Source organism: Pangasianodon hypophthalmus, chromosome 12, assembly GCF_027358585.1.
Source record: "Pangasianodon hypophthalmus isolate fPanHyp1 chromosome 12, fPanHyp1.pri, whole genome shotgun sequence".
Taxonomy (NCBI): Eukaryota; Metazoa; Chordata; class Actinopteri; order Siluriformes; family Pangasiidae; genus Pangasianodon; species Pangasianodon hypophthalmus.
The window spans coordinates 10,619,944-10,642,835 of record NC_069721.1 but is presented as its reverse complement, the minus strand read 5'-3'; the positions used below and the strand labels follow the sequence as shown (position 1 = coordinate 10,642,835).

Genomic DNA, 22,892 nt, shown 5'->3' with positions numbered 1-22,892 from the left:
ACTCATGTTAGGAAAGTAAAACTTATGAATGTATTTGACATTATCCAGATATATTATTTTGTAACATTTATTATTATTATTATTATTATTATTATTAGATGTACAAGAAATCAAACCAAATTTCTTATCAACTCAAGTAAGGAGAGTAATCCTAAAGCACTGTACACAGAGGAAGTTTAAATCCCAGCAAGTAGTCACACCACAGGTTCTGTCTTTTTGCTTCATTGTGTCATTATAATTCATTATACTGGTCATTCATTATGTAATTTTAGAGGACTTCCAGACTTCAGATCCTAATGAATTGTATCTCTGCTGTTGAGTTCCTTCACAAGTTTAAACAACAAAACTGCTTGAAAACTCATGATGTGAACACTGGGTTCACTGATCCTCCCTTGTTCTTTCTTTATTAAAGATCATGCACTCATCTAATTAACATTTTAATAGAGTTTGATCTCTTTCAGTTCAAGCTTTGATCATGTTTAATCCTAATCTCCACTGGTGTGTGTGAGAAACACAGAAAGAAATGCAAACGCAAAAATGGTAATGAATTCAAATCACAGCAGTTTCATATGGAAATCTACCTAACATTTCAGTGAGGGGTGTGTGTGTGTGTGTGTGTGATGGCTTCATAGGTGTGTCTTTGGGAAGGAGTGAATTCTTCATCATCCTCATCCTCCTCCTCACCACCACAGGGCTGTGTTACAGAGTGTTAGCCAGAGTCACTGGGAGCTGCTCAGTGGATGTCAACTTTCTCCTCTTTTATTTCACCCACTGGCACAAAATGAAACACACATACCGGCACTGCTTGTGTTAAAGGACATAATTTTATGGCGTAACATTTTCACTGCTCTTTACAGAAGCTGGCTGTTTGTTTTTTATTTATATTCTATTCTACATTTTTATTATACCGTGCTGTGCTGCTAGCGTATCCAGCTAGCTAGGCAGCTCTTCAGCTAGCTAATCATCTGCCGGTGAAATTCCCAGCGACTTCAATGATGATTCAGAGGATTTTCAGCTCATGAAGCATCTCGAAGCTTTCTATTTCCCGAAATTTGGACTTTGTGGACTACGACACCAAAATGAAGAAGCAGTTTAATCGGATGAAACAACTCGCTAACCAGACAGTTGGCAGGCAAGTAGCTTTAAATTGTTAAGCAGTTTTGTGTTGTGCTGTTGCCAGGACAGTGGCGAGTCCATGACTGATTATTCCCGCTTATCTTTCCTCAACAAGCTAACTTAACTTACTAACCGCTTTCTTTCAGCTCAGTGTCTCAGGTTGGGCCAACTTCCAGCATTATACAACGCCAATAGCCACATTTAGCTCTGTTTAGAGAGCAGAGGCCACAACATCTGCAGTTTATGACAGTCTTTTACAGGATAAAAGCACAGAGCAGGCTAACCCTATAGAAATAACCCCACTTAGTGCTGAGAGGATGGCATTTTATTCTTGCATCATCTCACCATAACCAGTTATGATGAACACATCAGCTACATGTGTTGTATAAAAACATTAAAACCTTTTCAACTAAAAGTGTTTAAGCTAAATCTAAGTTAAGACAGATGACAAGTATGGAAGCTAACTATAGATCCCAATTAAAGGCCAGATCAAATCTGTTCATTCACAAGCTCAGTGGATTTTGTCCAGGACCCCATGCCTTCCCTCTGGAGTCCAGTGTAATTTATGTACTTGGTATGTGCTTGTTCATCATTTCCAAACTCCTCTGCTGAGAAGCCCAAAGGCTCTGGATGGCCGTGATCTGATCAGTCTGCAGAGGTGGCTTACTGAAGCACACAGCAAGTTTCATTTCTGTTTTCTAGTCTGCTATCTTAGTGAAGTTAAAGCCCACAAGGCAGGCAGACAGCATTTCGGCAGTGCTATTTCTGGGCTTCGTCATGAATGGGTTTGTAATTTGGTACAACAGTTGCTCATCTGTAGATGGCAACTCCTTACGTAAATAACTTCTCAAGCCTGTCAGAGAACATGGCATATATGTGTTTTATGTTTATATGCCACTATGCTATTTTTAGATATGGATATACAGTAGGTCTACAGTTTGGTTGTGCTCACTTTTATGCACAAAACAACAAGCAAAGCCAAAAGACAAAAAAAAAAATACTTCAAAACACATCATGGAGCTTTACCTTAGAAACACTGACCATGTATTTTACTGTTGCAATTCATACATAAATGTCTCAAGATTTCTGATTTTGACTTGGAAGTCTTGTTTGTCCAGCAATGGTCTATTATCATATGCATTGTGTGTGCTCCTTTAACACAATCATAACCATACAGTTAATCAAGCTTAATAAGACTGGATGTCAGAATCCTCCTTGTTTTTAGTGATTGAGATCTTTTGTTAAAGGGCAATACTGTTCTTGAAGCAGATTCTTCAGCGAGTTCTGACCTTTAGCGTCTGTGTGCTCATTTTTATTCCGTTTGAACGTTTGCAATCTGATCAGTCTCTCGAGGCGTGTTTGCAGAGGCACTGTGGTGTCTTGTTGTGACAGACATGGTTTGTCACTAATGAAGTTGTAGCTCAAATGTCTCCTGCTTCAGAAGATAACCCAGACTAGTCATAATTTCACCCCAAACTCTCTTTGGGAAATTAGGTCTCCAACATACCCTCTTTCCCATGCTTTTTGGATAAATCCTGAAACAGACCCTCCCACATCTTGTGCAAGGTAGAAAAGGGTTTTTCCAACACATTTAAAGTATTTGCAAACCAAAGAATTAGCAGTTCTTCTGATAGGCTGCAGTTGAACATAAAAACTATTTTTTAAAAAAACATAACGCATTAAAGCCATTAAGGCCAGGATGTGTTTACATTTCTGTTTTGAACTGAGATGGACCGTAACAGTATTAAAAGTAGAGGTTGTATCTTAAACAGCATGGTTACTTAAAGAACCCAGATGTTTGGCTTTAAATTCAGCCCCTATAGCTCTAAATGATAGATATGTACGTCTGGAATAGTCATTCAGCAAATTGTGTATTTTGTTAACAGTAAATCAGGAGTTAGTGATGCAGAAAGCAGACCGGAGTGTTGAAGTGTTCGGGGCTGAGCGGAGGGGGAAAGGCAGGACACACGCCTCAGCTGATCCCACAGTTCCTGTGATTGTGAGGAGGCAGTACACTGTGTTCGCCGTGCAGCTCCTCAAAGGAAATCTCTCTTTATTCTGTTTTTAAACAGGAAGTCGTCCTGGGGAAGTTTTATATCTAAGAACTGAATCAAAGAATCGGTTCTCTTGCAAGCACTGCAGTGTTGATTTTATTTAAAAGATCATCTACAGTAATTTGCATATTTATATATTAGCCTTGTTTAATTTGTTTTAAGCATTCTAGAGTAAATAGTAAAACACTTTACTATACACTGTACACCAGGTTTGATCATGTCTATTTAAAAAAATCAATGATTGCATTATAATTATTTTGTTTATTTTTAGTGTAATTGAGTGCTTATTTTAGTAAGTGGGATAGGCTATTGATTTCAGCTGTTTTCTGTTCCTTTACAACTGAAGAATGACTAATTGTCAGATAATGATTGCCCTGGAGTGAGGCTATCAGTGCCTTTGGTACAATAAGGAAGGTGTTCCTCCTATTTAAGCACAAAATCCATACTGTTTCTAAGGCTTTATTGTTTTACTGTGGACCATCCACTTTCATCAGTCTATTAGCAATGGGCCATATAACTCAGAACATCTGCTCTCTGGCCTCATGATTAAATGAAATTAGAGATTGTCTTTGCTCACCTATACTCTGCTTAATTCATCTAAGCCCAATGCATAGTAGTACTTCAGACACCATTAGCTCAGTCTGCTGGCTGAGAGGCAAAACTGTTGTTTAGATCTCTGCAGGGGTTTTTCATAGCATGAGGGACTGGCTGGGTTTGCTGCAGCACTCTGCTCATTAGTTCAGTAGATGTTACGATTCTGTCTTTAAGTATTCTTTTGTTTGATTTAGTTGAAGATAATGCTACAGTTTGAGTATTACAATACCTTTGGCACTGTTTCGTTTTGTTGGATTCACATGCTGGCACAATTTGTAAGAAGTTGCTAAAAATGACTGATCTCACAACTAAATTATTACTGGATAAGCTTACTAATGAAGCTGTGTGTTTGTCAGTGGCTCTTCCCCTGTCTTGACATGTACTGATGTTAAAGTATGTAGATTATGAGGGACACACCAGGAATCTTCATCTTCTTCTCCTGCAGCCACTGCAGGCTCCATCTGGCTTTGTGCTTTGGATTGTTGCTCTGCTAGAAAGTCCAGTTGAGACCAACATATAGCCTCCAAGCAGACACATGCAGGTTTATCTTCTGCATTTCTTCTGTAGTCATCTTGCTTTCAGTGTTGATCTAATTTCATGTGATACTGGACCTCACGCATCTCCACAACAGCTCAGATCTGTGTAGCAGCAGCGATTTGATTTATAGTCCTTATTGAGTTCTTTCTATACATATTATTTTTGGTTGTGAGAAGAAAAATCTCTTTTTCTGTAGATGCTGTTGTGTGTTTAATAAGTGCCTTTTGCTGGGAAGATGCAATTAGAGATTACTTGTAACTATTATTTTCTAAGTTATGTTTTTTAAACAAAGATGCTTTAAATATATTTGGTCAACTAACATGGCCAGTGGTGTTTCAGAGTCTGTTTTTCTCATTCTGTTGTTTGAAATCCTATGGCACTGTGTTTTTGAGCTTGTCATGCATTAGAGATTTGAGGTTCTCACTGGACATGGGACAACAGCTTGGCCCAGGCATGATTCCAAAATGTCTTTTGAATTCTGTCTGGATTTGGTTTCAAGCTTTTTCAGTCAATTTCTTTGCTCGTCTGTGTTAATTGAAAGCAGCTGTCTACCCCTGTCCCGAGGTTATTATAGTGCACTTTTACCAGCGTGAGAGACTGTGCTAACTTATGTGAAGCATGGTACAGTGAGTCAAGTCTAGAGCTGCGAAAGTTAAAGCTTCACAAAAATACAGTCAGCATTAATAATGCAAATTACTGATGACCCACCAGATGTTAATGCAAGTATGGTGTTGGGGCTAGATTAAATGGAGAGTCCAATGTTAGTGATGGGCATGAGTTGTCAATATATACCCATAGAGGAATTTTTTTTAGGTGCAAACTTTGTAAGTCAGTATTACAATATGGAAAAAAATACAAAATTATTTATGTGTTAAAAAAAAAAAAAAAAAAAAAAAACCCTGATAAAACCACACCTTTTTTGTGTGTGCTCTGTTTGCCTAAAACTATTGAAACACACGACTGCCAACTGTTGGCATGCTTCACTTATTCTAATCATGTATTCATTTTGATCAGGTATGTGTCTAAAAGTGACATTGCATGTAAGTGGTCATTCATCTCTGGCTGAATTTAAACTGCCATTCTATTTGGCATATAATGCACTATGCAGTTTCTACAACAACAATGTTATACGCTACGTAGTGAGCATATACACACTGAGCACTTAGGAACACTATTAGGAACACTATTCTAATACTGGGTAGGGCCTCCATTTGCTCTCAAAACTGCCTCAATTCTTCATGGCATGGATTTCACAAGATGATGGAAACATTCCTTTCAGATTCTGGTCCATGTTGACATGATTGCATCACACAATTTCTGCAGATTTTTCAGGTGCACTTTCATGCTGTGAATCTCCTGTTCTACCACATCCCAAAGGTGTGGATTCAGATCCAGTGACTGGGAAGGCCACTGAAGAAGATTGAACTCATTGTCATGTTCATGAAACCAGTTTGAGACGACTTTTGCTCTGTGCATTATCATGCAGGAAGTAGCCATTAGAAGATAGGTAATTTGTTGCCGTGAAGGAATGCACATGGTCAGCAACAATACTCAAATAGGCCGTGGCATTCAATCAATGATCGATTGGTATTAATGGGCCCAGAGTGTGCCAAGAAAACATTCCCCACACCATTACACTACCTCCACCAGCCTGGACTGGATGTTTTTTCTTTATTGCACCATTCTGAGTAAACTCTAGAGACTGTTGTGTGTGAAAATCCCAGAAGATCAGCAGAAATACTCAAACCAGCCTGCCTGGCACCAACAATCATGCCACGTTCAAAATCACTGAGATCACATTTTTCCCCATTCTGATGGTTGATATAAACATTACCCAATGTTGCTGGCCCGTATCTGCATGATTTTATGCATTGCACTGCTGCCACACAATTAGATAATTGCATGAATGAGTAGGAGTACAGGTGTTCCTAATAACGTGTGTGTGTGTGTGTGTGTGTTATACAGACATAACAACTAATGATGAATAAACTTTGTCTCTTTGGTCATGTCATTCAGAAACTGCTACCTAGAGTCATAAAATAGGAAAGATCAAGATGATATATTGACTATGGATTACAGCATTCAGTGAGGAATAAATAAATAAACAAAACTGTAATCATCTACTATAGAAAGTGGTAGACAATGCATACCATAACCTGAGCTCAGGGTTGAACCGGGGCCCCTGGAGCTGACAAAGTTACCTGCTGAAACGCCTAACCGCCCCATACACGCACACACGCATGCTTTCACTAATTCTATTATACCAGCAAACAAAGCTTTAATATTACCAGTTTTTATTAGGGTTTATTTCTGGTTAATTGACATTAAGCAATTTGAACTGACAAATAACTTAGCCAAACTTGATAACCCATAGGATATGCAGTGTAGAACCACCTGTTTGTTGCAAGTAATGTATATGATGGGACAAAGAATTTGCACTGTATCGAAACACTCAAGACTGTATTGCTCATTTCTACGAAGTTAGGTTTCCAACCATGGTCCTGGAGTATGCAATGCAAAAATATTATGTGCATAAAATGTTATTAAGATAGACCATATTGATAATGGTGTATCCAGGGTGCCTTGTGCTTCGTGTTCCCAGGTTAGGCTCTGGATCCTATTCTGACCAGGATAAAGCAGCTACTGAAAATGAATGAAAATGAATGTATGGGTATTTGTATGTTAAAAAAAGGTTACTGAGATGTAAAGAAAATGTAAATTGTAAAAACAGTCAGTTAAACCTTATTGTTATGTTCTTTAATGTGAAAGTCATACTTTCTATTCATTTATTAGTTCTAATAATTCTATTTACTTCTCTATATAAGTGAAAGTTGGAGCCAGATCATTTTTAGATACTTCATCAGAAGGGGACAAGAAGCTGAAGACAAGAAGATCCCTTGCTAGTTTGTGCCAAATGTGCCTTTTTAGATTATCCTCCCTTCCTTTACAAGTATTACAGGATTATGAGCAAGCAGCTGTGCTGCCTTAACTTTTTCCATAGCGCATTCATAGTGCTGACTTTTTTTTTCCTTCAAAGAGCTGCTGAAGCGAATCAGATGTTCTAAATTAAAGCAAATCTAATATTGGGATCTTAAATCAATTCACCTAGTGTATTGTATTTTGGTTTGTACATACTGTACTGTACTAACCTCACTAACAGGGTTATTATACTGAGGGTACTCTTAGTCCCTGACCTAGTGAACTAGCATGAGGATGTGTTTTTGATAGAGACTACAAAGCACTTCTGGATTAGTGTGTCTGCTAAATGCTGTAAATGTAAATGGACTTTGCAGGTCACTGAAAAGTGTACACACCCATCAGCACTGTAACCTTTAATGTTGCTAATTTAATGCCTGATGGATCCACTAAAAAGGAAAGTTAGAAGCTATCTTTTAAAGCTAAGGCAATTTATTGTTCTGTAGTAGTAGTGCCGCATATTTGGAGGGTGTTGATAAGTTGTGTGTGAACTGAACGGGTGTTTATCCACTCTGTATATGGGAGGCACTAATCTGCACCATGACCAAAAACCTCTTTTAGTTTACTAATAATAGTAGCTTAAGCATCTGTACAGAACAGCATTACAAGGCCAATGGTGGAATGCTGAAATTCTCTGGGAAAATGGAGTGCACCAACTGCTCTCCTAGGAGCCGCTGTAGACTGTTTTTTTCACTAAGATTTTTTTTGCCAGTTTGTCTGTTTCTGTGTATGACTGTACTTTTTCATTGTGTGTTGTATGAAATTCATTACACATTCAGCTTATTCTTTAGTCAACAAAGATTTCTTCATGATACATATACATCTCACATTCAACTTCAAATATAGTATGCACTGCAACACTATAAACTTTATGTAGGCTACTTTTGTATGTGGTATGATTGTTATATCTGTTCTTTGTGTTTACAAATAGATTTGTAGGAGTATTAAACACATCAATTTTGTTGAGCTGATGTGTGCTTATGTGTATCTGTTAATAGTATCACCCTTTTAAATCTCTCCTGCTTTTCTGTTACAGAGCTGAAAAAACAGAAGTCCTCAGCGATGACCTGTTACAGGTGACTACTTCCTTCCATACGCTTGCGTTCTTTGCGTTGAACGTCATTTGCTGTCTTTGGAAAATGCCACATCATTGCTTTATGAATGGTTCTTTGTAGCATTTCAAATAAGAACTACTTGTCAGGTTAGCTTTGTCAGGCTGGCTTTAGGATACCTGTTTTTTTTTTTTTTCCCCAGAACAAAGACAGTGAGACTGTCAAGTAAAGTATACCTTACTGAACATTACACAAGTACATGTCATTCACCACTTTCAGTGTTCTGTACACTGCCTTTACCCTGTGAAACAGGTCTATCTTCAGGTGTGCTTTTCTTTTTGGTAATGCAGTGACTCATCAGTGAGTCTGACTTGCAATTCAACATTAGTCAAATGATGGAGAACCTGCGAGTCACTCTGTTGCGACAGGTAGTCACCGCTGCTAGGTGAAAGCATTACAAACATAAACACATTATATCATGACATGGAAGAGGATGGCTTTGAATGTGTAAACAAAATACCAGGTAAATTACCTGAGATGTCCTAGAAAACTTTTGCCCCACCCTGTGAAGTTCTGCAGCTAACCATTGTGAAACCTCTTGAAAACCAGTGAAGCACAGATGAGATCACTGTTTAGGAAATGGATTTTGAAAGTGCATTAGTCATATGAATGTGACAGACTAAGAATTTTATCAAACGGAGAGAATTAAAGAACTTATTTTTAGGATTCTGGATGTTTTGTTCAGTGTTGTCAAGTGCTTGAGCTGCATGCCACTTTGTAGTTCTTTTCATTCCTTTGCTTCATCGCCCCACACCCAGTTGTGTAGACTAAAGTATAGCTCAGCTTACTCAGGACTTTCACACACCCTCCATGTCAGAGATTCCCCTCTAGGTTTCTTTAATACCTTTGCATTGTAGACAGCTTGTCTGGGCAATGTAGGTGATTAATGACATCATATCTTATTAAATCAAGTCCACATGTTACGAGTGTAATCAGTGTATGTGCTCATCCATGCACTGTTTTCTGTTGGGGAGTGGGCGTTGGTGGTGTGGCGTTTCCCTTTTCTCTGGAACTCTCGTAAAACGAGATACTAAACTGATTCCATTGCAAATGGAGCAGACCAGTGTTTGAGCTTGTTTAGTCTACTGTTGGTCTGCCAGTGTTTGGCGTGGGATGGAAAGAGGGAAACATTTATAAAAAGACCTTTGCACTAGCTAATCCAAACAGTCCCCAAACAGGATCTCCCTCAGCATAAAAAGAATAGAAAGAAGTCAATGGATTCCCCTTGTTCCCACGCCAGGTGGAGGGTATCCTCTCTGTCCTTGTGCAGGAGACGCCCATGCGGGCAGAATGTGTGGTGGACTCAGCTGTGTGCTGCTGGAATGACATGGGGGAGTGTTGATTGGCATGAAGCAGCAGTTATCTCTGCTCCCAGACTGTGGAATTCCTGAAATCATGGTCTGTTTTGGAAAACCGCTGCAGTTTTGCTGTCATCACTCTCTTTTTATCTGTTTCTTCATTGATTGTTGAGCTTCTGGGTATTGTATTAATCATTGCATATTTCCATGTATATACAACTTACATGCTTTATACTGCAAAAGACTGTTTGGCATTTATTAGAAACAATATTGTTGTATTTTATTTCATGTAGAGAATATTTTCTGTAAGTAAATGGACCTATATCTCAGGATTTTCCTGCTTAAATCTAGTCTTTGTCAGCTGTAGACATTATCTCAAGTAATGAGGCATGCAGAGCTGTTAATTATTTGAATCCTCAGTGGAAAAATTTCTGAACTGGCAGCCACATCCTCAGAGAAGAACATTCTACCTGTCCCTGTGTGTCACGGTTGTAAAAAGCATATCTTTTTATGCATCTCCCTTGGGTAAGGGTGTAAATCACACTAAAACCCAGCCAGAGTGATTAGATTTACAAGCGTTTTTTCTCTCTGTTCTCTGTGAAAACCACTTTGTGTGTATTTGACTGTAGGCAGTTTGTACTAACCTTAGGTTTTTTTTCTGCTTTTCACACGATAGGCCAGTTAGTTGATTAATATCATGATTCAGAGCACAGAAGTGAGTGCACTGTATACAGTATACAGTGTGTCATAAAAGTCTCAGCATGGTATTGCACAGTCTGTGGTATTTTGCAGAGGTGGTACTTGTTGCTGCTATGCAGCCTGGTTCAGTTTTGAGCACTCATCTGTGGTTTGCTACTGATGATTTGTATTGTTCTTCACAGATCGAACGTCGCATGGAGCTGGTGCGGGCTGTTTCCCACAACACACACAAGAGACTGGTTACATGTCTGCAGGGACAGGTAGGCACAGATGTCGAGAAGAGACATGAAAGGGTCCTTTACACTTTAAACTCCCTGGCACCCCCTGTGTTGTCACCATACTGTTACTTCTGCATCAATTTTGGTTCTGTGTCTTGTAGAAAAAGCTCCCACTGACAGCGTTGTCACAGGCCATGCAAGATGGCGGGAGCCAACTAGGAGAAGACTCTCTTATTGGGTAAATGTGAAGTGTGTTTTTTGTTACTTTATTTTTTTAGCCCTTTAAATTTGAAGCCAATCCATAATATGTGTGCTGTTGTAGTCTTCAGCTCAGCAATTAGCTAGACGTTTAGTGTTACATATTCATGTGGTCACGTAAAAATAATATCATTATTTTAAAATGGCTCCTAGTGCATAGTTTAATGCAGCATTTGGCAAACCCTAATGTCTATAAAGTGCAATTCAGCATATTTGGCTACTACTTGGTAGGAAAATGATGGAGGTGTGTGGCGAGGCGGAGAACAGACTGGCGTCTGAGCTGATGCAGCATGAGATTCAGATTGAGAAGGACATTTTAGACCCACTAAATCAGTTAGCTGAGGTAAGTACATAAGTCTTTACTAGCTTATAGACCACAGTTTTCATGGACTAGGCAGTATGTGACTGTTTTTTATACACTGACTGTGACTTTGTTTATATACATTCTCTCTCAGGTGGACATCCCCAACATACTCAAGCAGCGAAGACAACTTGCCAAGCTGGTGCTAGACTATGATTCTGCTCGAACAAGGTCATTATTTTTATGTTTTAAGATTTGAGGTGTTGAAGCTAAATATTACTTTCCATTCACATCACTGTCAGTTATTGCCAGTCATCTGGTAGTCAGTAATAACCTCTGTTGTCTTATGCTCAGGTGGTTGCAGGCAACCAAATCTATAATCTCGGGAACAAACACACAAGCACTGACAGCCAAGGCAGACTCACTTAAAGAAGAGATGGATGAAGCAATGAACAAAATGGAGCTCTGCAAGGTAACAAACACATCCAGACTCAGTTTTCATCATACATTGTGTTAAGAGTAGACCGTTTTTCTCTTTTTTGCCATAAGCTGAAACTGTTTATATGCAGTCCTCATCCATGCAGTCTCAAAGGGATATACAAAACCGAGAGTAAAGCACAATTTCTCTCCACTAGGACACTCCTAATTTAGAATTACTATTGTCCCTCTATGTTTAGCTAGTTATCAAACACCCCGCCCAACTTTCTCCTATATCCATGCTACAAATGAATCATCATACCATGGAGTGAATCTTCCAAATGTAATGTGTGTAAAGCATTAATGCAATGGTTCACTTTGTGTGTGTGTGTGTGTGTGTGTGTGTGTGTGTGTGTGTGTGAATAATTTTTATGTAGCTTCTTTTTAGTTGTAAGTAAATACTTAAGACCATAGTTGTGTTATGAGTTATCTGTTGCTTTTTGCCTGTCTCTGTTTTAGGATCAACTCTCTGCCGACCTGTACAATTTCTTTTCAAAAGAGGGGGACTACGCACGCTACTATGTAACGGTAAGTGCATTTAGTGGTTTGTAGTCAGACATTCAGTAATTGTTACTGTAATTTGACTTTATTCCATCTTTCACTTTCCAGTGGTCTCAGTTTGTTTTCTGTTTTCAGTTATTAGAGGCTCAAGCGGATTACCACCGAAAATCTCTCTCTGTGCTGGAAAGTGTCCTGCCAACCATTCAGGCACAGCAAGGTGTGACAGCTCCACTGACTGCTCTTAGATTTTGTTTATTATACTGTTTCAGTAGAATACAATATAATAGAATACATTAGAATACAATTGAACAGTTTGAGCAATTGATATACAGCTAAATATTTTTACACACACTCCAGTTCTTCTGAACACACAATATGTGCATTAATTTGCAATAGTATGATGTTCTGTTCAAGTTGTTATTTTTTTATTTGCTATATATAAATCTAGGCTTTGTGTGCTAGAAATTGTTATCCTGAGCTTCATCTGTGGTGTGAGGCTGGTAACAACAACCCAGAATGTGAACTATGAGTCACACCTTTTGCTTTTCACCCACCTCCTTCATTAATCATCAGCAAAGAACGGGGGGGGTTAAGATGTGTTGATCTTGATTGGTTACATTACTTCCTGAATTCAACAGGAATTCATCCAATGTAAAAAAAAAAAAAAAAAAAAAAAGAACAATTTAAAAAAGCTTAAGAAATGTAAATTTGAAATTTCCTCTATGTAATCTCACCCTTATTGTGTGTTTGACCAGATTCATGGACAGAGAAGCCAGCATTTGGAACAGGCTTGGATGAGCACCTGAAGCGGAGTAGCAGAGAGATAGCGCTGCCCATAGAGGCCTGTGTGATGATGCTGCTAGAGACGGGCATGAAGGAAGAGGTATGACAAACATCAGAGGCCGTCTGATCCCAAATGGAAAAACAACACACAAAACAGCATGCTCCTCTGAACTTGCTTGTAATTTAGAAAATAGCAGCAAATTAGAAGGTGACAAATGGGGAAAAATACACCAAATGATCTGCGCTCAAATGATTAATATCTGAATAATATGGGTATGCTTTAAAATTTTTGTGTGTTGGTTACATGGCTCTCATTTTGCTCTCTGAACAGGGTCTTTTCCGGATAACTGCAGGAGCCTCTAAACTGAAGAAGCTTAAGGCAGCGCTGGACTGCTCCACCTCTCAGCTAGAGGAGTTCTACTCTGACCCACATGCGGTTGCTGGTATAAAAACAGACTTTTCTCCTGTAATACTGAAATAATGTCATTACCACTACTTTATGGATTTTCTTTTTTATGGTCTGATTAGGGGCTTTGAAGTCCTACCTTAGGGAACTGCCAGAGCCTCTTATGACTTATGAGCTCTATGATGAGTGGATTCAGGCATCCAAGTAAGACAGTTCATGGACCTATATAAGAAGGAATAATTCAAGTATTGTTTTATTTAGTAATTTAGAACCACAAGAGATAAACATAATTACTTTCACTTGTGGCATCTTTCTTTTTTACTGTTTTACTATTTTATTGTATTCAAATCTTTCTAGTATATCTGACCCAGACAAAAGGTTACAAGCTTTGTGGGTGACCTGTGATCAGTTACCAAAGAACAACAAAGCCAACTTTAGGTGAGTTTAAATAGTCAAAACTATTTAAATGTAACAGTCATCCAGCCATAAAATTTGACCTATCACTGATGAAGATCTAATTTCAAAAGGTATCTGGTGAAGTTTCTTGCTAAGCTTGCCCAAGAAAGTGAAATTAACAAGATGACCCCCAGCAACATTGCAATTGTCTTAGGACCAAATTTGTTATGGCCAAAAACAGAGGGGTGAGAATTTTTGTCTTTTTTTTTCTTATTTCAGTAAAATGTGTATTAGTGCAGGCCCTAAAGTGTTATGCCTTTAATCACAGGAGCCTAGCAGAGATGGCAGCTGCTACCTCTGTCCACGTAGTTACTATTATCGAGCCCATCATTCAACATGCAGACTGGTTTTTCCCTGAAGGTGAGAACTATAACATTGAATTGTTCACCCCTAAGAAAAAGCATTTAAAATTATTAAGCAAAGACTGAGGTATATACATGTTATCTATTTAGATGTGGAGTTCAATGTATCAGGCATGTTTTCAATGCCCACTCCTATGACAAACCATGTCAACCATCTGACCATACCCGACTATGACTCGGGCACAACAGAGAGGAAGAGACCTAACAGTATGGTCGGACCTGATAGTGACGTGGCCAAACGAGACAGGTACACTCACTAACAATAAACATCACACAAAATGTCAGTGACCAGGCTGTCATCACTCCAAATGAGCCTTCAAATAATCTTGTAATGCTTTGTAAAGGTTTACCTGAACTGTAATCTTTGTCCACTAGTAAAACTCCATGCACTGCTGATAAAGTTAATTTTCTGAACAACTGGTTCTGTAGCTTTCTGCTTCACTGTGGGTAGTGAGGGCATATCTGCGGATGCAAATACCTTTTTTCCCTGTTCTATTCTGTTTGTGGTGTTGCTCACTTGGGATCATCTCTGCACTTGTGGAGTCTTCACTGTCTCTCTTCCCTTCAGCTCTGCTAACAAATTAACGGAGCACAATCCCCGTAGAGGCAGTACACTAACTAGAAAGCAGCATGCTTCCCCTGCCTTCCAGCCCCCTCTGCCCCCGGTGGAGGCTGTCAGTAATGCAGGAGGCCAGCCTGTAGCTGAGCTCCTGCTACAGCAGCCTGCACCAGAGGGCCTGGGTATGGAGGCCTGCCAGCCTAGCTTGGCACTGGGAATGGCAGCCCTAGCAGCAGCACAGCAGCTTCTAGCACAACAAACTGAGGAGATCAGGTAAGAGGTATAGCATTGCTCAGTAGGACCTGTGAGCTACCTTGCTTACTGTTGTGTGAAACTGGCCCTGCTTGCTATTTCATTTGGTCTGCGTTCATTCTAAATGAGTAGGCAGAACTGTTTCCAATATTTGTATACAAAATCTAGTGTCTGTTATGAACAATGCACGGGACACTCATGTAGGCTTACGACTTATTAAAGACTACCTGAACTCAAAACTGACCCTTTGTACCTTGGTAGTTTGTGTCCCTGGTCTTATTGGTTACAGTTAAGAGTTTTAGTTACTTAGAGGCAAAAAGAACTGTTTTCTGTAATATCCTACCATAAATGTAGTATTGGACCTCTAAACAGGTACTGGACAAAGTAACATTAACCAATAATGTCATATTTCACCTCCCCTCTCTCTACCCCCACCTTTCACTGTGCAAAAAGCCTGTTTTGAAATCCATCACATCACGGAAGGAAAATGTTTTAGGATTTCCTTTTCATGTTGTCTTTGAAGAACACATAATTTGTGTCATGAATCACATTTGTCTTTTAATTTTATCCATTCTTTTGCATGATATAGCAGTCACATGCAATGCTGCAAAGTGTTTTGACAGTATAGTACTTCTATACAAGTCTACTATACTACATTAGACAAAATCTGCTAGTCGTTAGTCATTGTATGAATCATTCCTGTACAATTCACAGCATGAAAGGCTGTTTTTGTTCTCATTTCATGAAAGCATACATTTACTTATGTATTTCGGCAGTTCAAAGTCGAGTGACGCAGCATCCACACCTCAGAGGAATGGCTGTGGAGGTTCACAGCTGAGTGTGGCATCTCCAGCAACAGGATCATCAGGACATAGCCCTCACATGGCACGCAGAGGTAGACCCACCCCTGTATCATTTAATGCATACTAAAGAATCATTTGACCAATTCTGATCTGAAACTTTTAATCTGCTTGCCATAGCTATAAAAAAGCCAGCTCCTGCTCCTCCTAAACCAGCCAATCCACCTTCAGGTCAGCCGGGCAGCCAGTCAGCTCCACAGCCTTCATGTGGGACTCCTCAATCCCTCTCTCCATCTCCGAGACCTCTCTCCACTCACTCTCCAAGCAGTCTTAGCCCCACTCAGTTAGTAATTCAGTCTAGCACAATACCTCGGCGCCATTCAAGCAACCAGCCTCCCCTCCAGGCCCCCAACCATCCACCCCCAGAGCCCCCCAGCCAGGTCACTCCTACTCCTCCCCCTCCTCAGCCCACAGCAGTTGGAGATCCAGGAGAGGAGCCATCTCCACCCAGTACTCCCAGTCCCCCTAAAACTCCTCCACCTTCTGTGGTTCCCCCTGAATATGCAAGCACAAATGTTCCTTCCCCATTTCAGTCTGGCTCTCTGCCTCGGCCTCGGCCAGTGCCTAAACCACGCAACAGACCCACCGTTCCGCCTCCACCACAGCCTCAGAGTGTGGCCAGCGACACCAGTGACACTAATGACATCTGGAGTGCTGCCTACAAAATGATGGGTTAGTCACCATCTATTGCAACACTGTCAATTCCTATTGTTTTAGACATGAATGCTAAGTGCTATTCTAACCTGCAGGCATGTTTATTCTGTATGTGACATTTACAGTTTCTGAAAATATATACATGCTTAATGTTGTAGCTTTAAGGTTTCGTTTCACTGAAACTAAGAGGTCCAAACCTGTTCTAGCATGATAATCCCCTGTACACAAAGCAAGGTCCATAAAGACATGGTTTGCCAAGGCTGAAGTGGAAGAACTTTAGTGGCCTGCACAGAGCCATGACCTCAACCCCATTGAACACCTTTGGGATGAATTGAAACGCTGACCCAGGCCTTCTCTCCCGACATCAGAGCCTGATCTCACTAATGCTCTTGTGGCTGAAAGGGCACAGATCCCCACAGCCATGCTCCAAACTCTAGTAGAAAGCCTTCCCATAAGAGTGGAGGCTGTTATAAAAACAAACGAGGGCCAACTACGTATTACTCCACCCATGGTTTTGAAATGGGCACATATGAATATGATGGTCAGGTGTCAGTGCTACTCAGGATATATGGCCAAAGGTATGTGGACACCTGACCATGACATCTATGTGAGTTTGATGGAAATTCCATTCCAAAACCATGGGCATAATTATGGAGTTGGAGATCAGGCACTGATGTTGGATGAGAAGGCGTGGCTCACAATTGATGTTCCAATGCATTCCAAAGGTGTTCAGTGGGTTTGAGGTCAGGGCTCTGTGCAGGCCACTAGAGCTCCTCCAGCCCGAACTCTCTCAAACCAATTCTTTATGGACACTGCATTGTGCACAGGGGCACAGTTAGGATGGGACAGGACAGGGCCTTACCCAAACTGCTGCCACAAAGTTGGAAGCATACAATTGTCCAAAATGTCTTTGTATGATGTTTGTATGCTGTAGCATTAACATTACCCTTCACTGGAACTAAGGGGCCCAAACCCTGAAAACAGCCCCAGATCATTATCCCTCCTTCACCAAACTTCACTGTTGGCACTATGCATTCTAATAGGTATCGTTCTCCTGGCATCCACCAAACCCGGATTAATCCATCAGACTGCCAGATAGTGAAGCATGATTCATCATTCCAGAGAACACATTTCCACTTCCATTTCACAATAATAGCACTTACAGTTGAACGAGGCAGATGAAGCAGGGCAGAAATTTTATGAGCTGACTTGTGGCAAAGGTGGCATCATATTACAGTGTCTCATTTTTACTGCCAGTGTTTGTCTATGAAGATTGCATGGCCATGTGCTTGATTTTATGCACTTGTTAGCAATGTGCGTGGCTGCAACACCTGAACTCAATAATTAGGAGGGGTGTCCACATACTTTTGGCCATACAGTGTAGAACCAGTGGTCATCAACTGGGGACTGCAGTCTGATTGCAGACCCAGTAAATTATTTCAGTGGAACTAAGTATTTGAAAAAAAATATTGTAGCAGACCAGATAAATGTATGAAAAAACTGGTTGGAGTTCAGAGTTTTCACAGACTTACATAGATTTTTCATTTTATTTATGTCAAATTCAAACAGATATTTCACACACCATGGTACTTGTCAAAAGTGGTAACATGAAGTATCACTATAAAACAAACTCTGAATTGTCTTATTTATAGTCATCAACTAATTATTTATAGTTAAGAATTAAAAGGTAACTGTTGTCCCCATTCAGTCATGTTAGTTGCTTATCCAGACATTTGTAAGCAAGTCATTTTTTGTAACTGGATCATTACAAATTTTACTTGAATACCCCTGAGTTAGAGGTACCATCATATATCAGTAACGTTTGGACAGACAGCACAACCAAGCATAAACAAGCCTGCTTTGTTACAGGACATCCAGAAAACTTTTTATACTGTAGAATATCCTAAAGCCTAAGTAGACACTAACTTTACTGTATTTGTTCAGAACCAGGAATGTCATTCAAAGGGCTGGGTCGAGTTCTTATTCCTGACATTGCCCCAGATCAGCAGCCCGTTGCTCAGCTAAAGGACTCGGACTTGGACTCAGAGAGCACCGTCCTGTGAAGGTGAGGATATGGCTGCCATAAACCTGCTACCTGTTCCTCACAGCCCAAGGACTCTCTGAAATGCTGCTGCTTCTTCCCTTTCACCAAGTTCTCTTCAGCTTGGTTGCATTTCACCAAAGATTTGGACCATCAGTAGCACCCAGAGGAATAGCGGCATGGACATATTGCATGGCACCAAACAGGTTTAACGCTATCACTCTAAATTTCATTTTATTGTAAGGAACTGGCAAAAAGGTTGAGGTACTAGTTGGTGTTTCTTAAGTGGCCTTAGTTTTAAAAAGCAAGAGAGAACAAACCATATTAAGCTTGGGATGATATTAAGCAGAAACCATATACTGTGGCTTTAGAGTTACCTTGTGACTGCAGGTTTCCAGTCAGCTAATATACTCGACCCCTAAATTTATGTATGGAAACTGTCCTACATCTGTTTCCATGAACACATTCCCTAAGGCTCAATTGTTCTATTTTTCATTTGAAAGTCTTATTATTATGCCTCACATGTTTAGCTGAATTTCCTGCAATTTATTATCAATATAGCCTATTACCTACAGTATAAAAATGTACACACGCCACAAGGTTAGTATTCTGTCTTCAACAGTTAATGGTTTCCTTAACTTAAGGCATTAATGTGATCAGTCCCTCATGACTAATTTGACAGCATTAAGTCACCTGTGTATAATAATTTGGTTATCTGTGTAAGAAATATTGAACGAGACATTTAACAGGCAGTGTGTTAGTTTAACTCTTTGGTAAACGACAGACAGACAACAAACTGACAAATGACAGAACCCTGACAGTCTGTGACTTGTTGGACAAGAACACTGTGTGGTATACTGAATGTTTTACTATGATTAAAAACCCCACAAGATCTTGAATGATAGCAAGTGACAAAAAAAAAAAATAAAAATATGCCACTCTCAAAAGCATATACACTAAGGATGATCTTTATAGTATGTTTGTTCACAGGCCTTGCCTTTACCTTGCTGCCTTACCCATTATAATGTTTGGAAAATGAACTACAGGTATATATGTTGATGGTGTACAAATAAGAAAATTGTGAAATGAGAAATTTAGGGGGGGGGGGGGACCAAAAGGCTTGCTATTACTGCTTTACGATTAATTAATAAAGCACAATACCAACTCCTTTTATGGTTTTTAATTATGTGCTTCAGTGACTTCTTCCTTTGTAAATATTCCTTGTTGCATTCTAAGGGTCTTTTGTTCTTTACCACTCTCTCTTCCAGTAGAGTCGATGACTGGTTGGCCACACAATTTCTAATAACACAATTATGTTTATCAAATTTCAAGAGAAATCTAACAAACCTGAATGTTTTAAATGACATACCATTTACCTGTGTCCATGAGGATGTTTACTGGCTTTGTGTAGCTCTTAAGGAAGGTATTGGGAGAATGTAATACTTGGCTCTGGCAGAGGTGAATAATGGTTTCCTCTTCCAGCACATGAGCCTGTTCCTTTGTGTCTTGCCCTTCACGAATACCCTGCAGAGTGACATTGGAAATATTACACAGCCAGCTCAATGTTTTCCTCCTCTTCTCCACTACAGTAATGAAGTAAATGATGTATACTCAGTAATATGTACTCTGAGACTGACTGACTGACTGTGGGTTCACTTGGTTGTGCTAAGTGAGTTTTCTTGCAGTGGCATTTTTGTAACACATATTGGGGGGTTGCTTGTAATGTTTAAAAGAGTTTCTAAACCTGTAGTAATAGTATAATTTCAGGACACCTTAGACAAACTTTCATTTGCAATGTTGCAAGAGCTAGTTTATTTATTTCAGTTGTGTGTTTTTCTTTTTCTTTCTTTTTTTTTTTTTTTTAATTACATTCTTCTTGTCTGGATTTTAGCCCTGTCTGCAGCAAGAAAGCAGAGCTGCTCATATCTGGGTGGGGTTATTTGGGGGGAAAGGGAAAGCTTGTCAGTGTTTTCATTACAGTTCACCTCTCAGATAGCAGAAGACTCTAAAAATTACAAACTCCTTTAAACTCCTGAATTGACAATGAAAATGAGCAAAAGAACAAAAGCACACGAAACAACACTGAAGAAGTAAGTCATGTTAGGCTGTATGTCAATTAGCAGTATGTACAAGCAAAATGTGAATCCTATCAGCACTGTGTTGGTTGCTTTAGGTCTTAAAATCTCACAAGGAGTGTCAAAAAAGCCCGGTGTTTGATGTGCAGGTGTCTTGAATACAAAAAGTGCAAAAATGTGTATGTAAAGGGGAAGAGTTCCCATAAGCCAGGAATCTAGTGTCAGCGTTTACATGACCGAATTTACAGGCTTGTTGCTAAGAAGAAAAAACCTGAGCCTCAAACAACGAGAGCTCAAAGACACACAGAAAAGGTCTGTGGACCCATGAGCAAAGGAAAAGTAACGGGGGGTAGGATACATTTTACACATTTATGAACTGTCCTGGACCTCAGTGTACAAATATGATTCATATGTTTCTCTTTTTTTTCCCCAACCCCTCTCATTTGGTCCTCTGTACCAAAGTGTAGGTGTGTGAAAATACAAAGCTGTTACAATTCTGTATGTGGCTGTGGCTGTAAACATGGTTATGTACCTTTAGCAGATATGTGCAGTATTTGTAAATCATTGCGAGGCTGTGTGAGACGAGCAGCTCAACTGGCTGTGTGTGTTCAGCTGCATCTGTCTGCCTCACAGGCACCTTTATCATTCGGCAGCTCCATGAGGAGAACAGTCGAACTGGCAGGCAGTGAGAAACCACCAGTATCCTGCAATCCTTCAGTAAAGAGCTTTAACATAAAGGGAAATATTACATAAAATGATTCATTGTAAATTTGTCCTGGGCCTTCACTGAATAAACCTTCAGTCAGCTGGATAAAAAATGTGGAGCCCTCTATCTCTTACTTAGAGCCTTCCTCCATTTCACTCAGGTTTTTCAGGATCTGTGTGAGCACTTCAGATGTGGACTGGAAAGGACAGTAAATGTATAAAGTTATAATAATATACACATATTTAAATCACCTTTTAGTTACAGCATACCTCTAACAGATGGATGATGGATTTAGAGTACACCAGGAGTAACCCAGTAACAACCTCTCTCGGGGTTTTTTTCTGCAATTTGGATAGAAACTCTTCAAAGTATTCTGAAACAAAACAAGTGCAGCTTAAGCTTCTGCTGCTGAAGATACTGAAGATATATTCCAGCCAAAACTCAACAACTTACTTACTAGATGGACTAACTAGATAGCAACATGTCTTGTCTAGCCTTAGCTAGCGAGCTAACCTGCATTTCCTTAAACTCAGTCACGCTTACCAGTTACTGCACTGCATTTATCCCTTTCACTTATCCAGTCCTGGTTTATTTTTGCCACATAAACCAATCTGTGAATAACGCCTCTCTGAAGAAAAAAGCAGACATAATTGCCATCATTTAAAATTCCCTCAAAATAAACCGACAAGCTAAACAGCTAAATAACCAGTAACTGGCTCATGAGCTCATAGCAATTAGTCTATCTAGCTAGGCTAGCTACCTTTAATTAATTGGTGAATAAGTGAAAATAGATATTTTAATAAATATTTAACTTAATTGCATTAAAATGCACCTCATTTGTTGTTTTTTGTTTTACAGTTTCAGAAAAAAGGGAATTTCTGTATGTATTAAAATGTAGGGCGTTTTCAGCCATGTTTCTGCCTCTGAAGACGACCGTTGCTGCCGTTAGCTCGCTGCTAATGACCGCGGCGGAACAGCAGAGGGCGCCAGAGAGCCGCACGCGCTGCCAAATCAAATCTCTAGCATTAAATCCACTATCTACAAAATGCCTTTAATACATTTTAACTTAAATCTATACCACACGGAGGTACAAAACGGAAGGGGTTTGAATACTTTCCGAACCCACTGCATATATTCTGTAATTTGCTAATTGATTTTTTTTTTAATTACTCTCTAATTGTTTTTAATTATTTATTAATGAATGTATTGATCAGTGTGTGCATGTGTATGTATATTTGTGTGTATGTATGTGTGTGTGTGTGTGTGTGTGTGTGTATATGTATATGTATATACATATACATATATATATGTATAACACACACACACACACACACACGAGATTTCAAGATTTTTATTTGTGTGAGATATAGATAGATCTATCTATCTATCTATCTATCTATCTATCTATCTATTATCTACCTATCTATCTGTGTGTGTGTTTGTCATTCTCTGTTCTTCTTACATTGAGAATCTTACATGTGTGTTTGGAAGTGGTCATTTGGCTGCTTTTATCACCGAGACCTGGCAACCCTGCTGAACATATGTGCTTTTGTACAATGTGCTGAAGAGCAGGTCAGTATACAAATGACTCAGATAT

At 39.5% G+C, this 22,892-nt stretch overlaps 2 protein-coding genes across 3 annotated transcripts; one reads left to right on the top strand and one right to left on the bottom strand.

Annotated features, from left to right (window-relative positions):
* Positions 1–668: 668 nt before the first annotated feature.
* On the top strand, positions 669–19,466 carry arhgap17a (Rho GTPase activating protein 17a). Of its 2 annotated transcripts, XM_026915346.3 has the most exons (20): positions 669–1,132; positions 8,314–8,353; positions 10,569–10,646; positions 10,766–10,842; positions 11,094–11,205; positions 11,318–11,394; positions 11,518–11,635; positions 12,100–12,168; positions 12,277–12,358; positions 12,897–13,024; positions 13,256–13,367; positions 13,453–13,534; positions 13,688–13,768; positions 13,858–13,971; positions 14,055–14,146; positions 14,239–14,395; positions 14,717–14,980; positions 15,736–15,854; positions 15,940–16,491; positions 18,418–19,466. In XM_026915346.3, exons 1-20 carry the CDS (start codon positions 1,080–1,082, stop codon positions 18,534–18,536), a joined length of 2,526 nt encoding a protein of 841 aa, XP_026771147.1. In that variant the 5' UTR covers positions 669–1,079; the 3' UTR covers positions 18,537–19,466. The 2 variants fall into 2 exon arrangements, with proteins under 2 accessions (XP_026771147.1, XP_026771148.1); XM_026915347.3 differs by lacking the exon at positions 14,717–14,980 and having other exon boundaries at positions 670–1,132.
* Positions 19,467–19,603: 137 nt separating this feature from the next.
* Positions 19,604–22,451, bottom strand: LOC113527483 (testis-expressed protein 47). The gene is made up of 7 exons (XM_026915348.3): positions 22,128–22,451; positions 21,839–21,923; positions 21,565–21,668; positions 21,430–21,491; positions 21,122–21,314; positions 19,891–20,038; positions 19,604–19,813 (listed from the first exon to the last, which is right to left on the bottom strand). Exons 1-7 carry the CDS (start codon positions 22,206–22,208, stop codon positions 19,764–19,766), a joined length of 723 nt encoding a protein of 240 aa, XP_026771149.1. The 5' UTR covers positions 22,209–22,451; the 3' UTR covers positions 19,604–19,763.
* Positions 22,452–22,892: the final 441 nt, after the last annotated feature.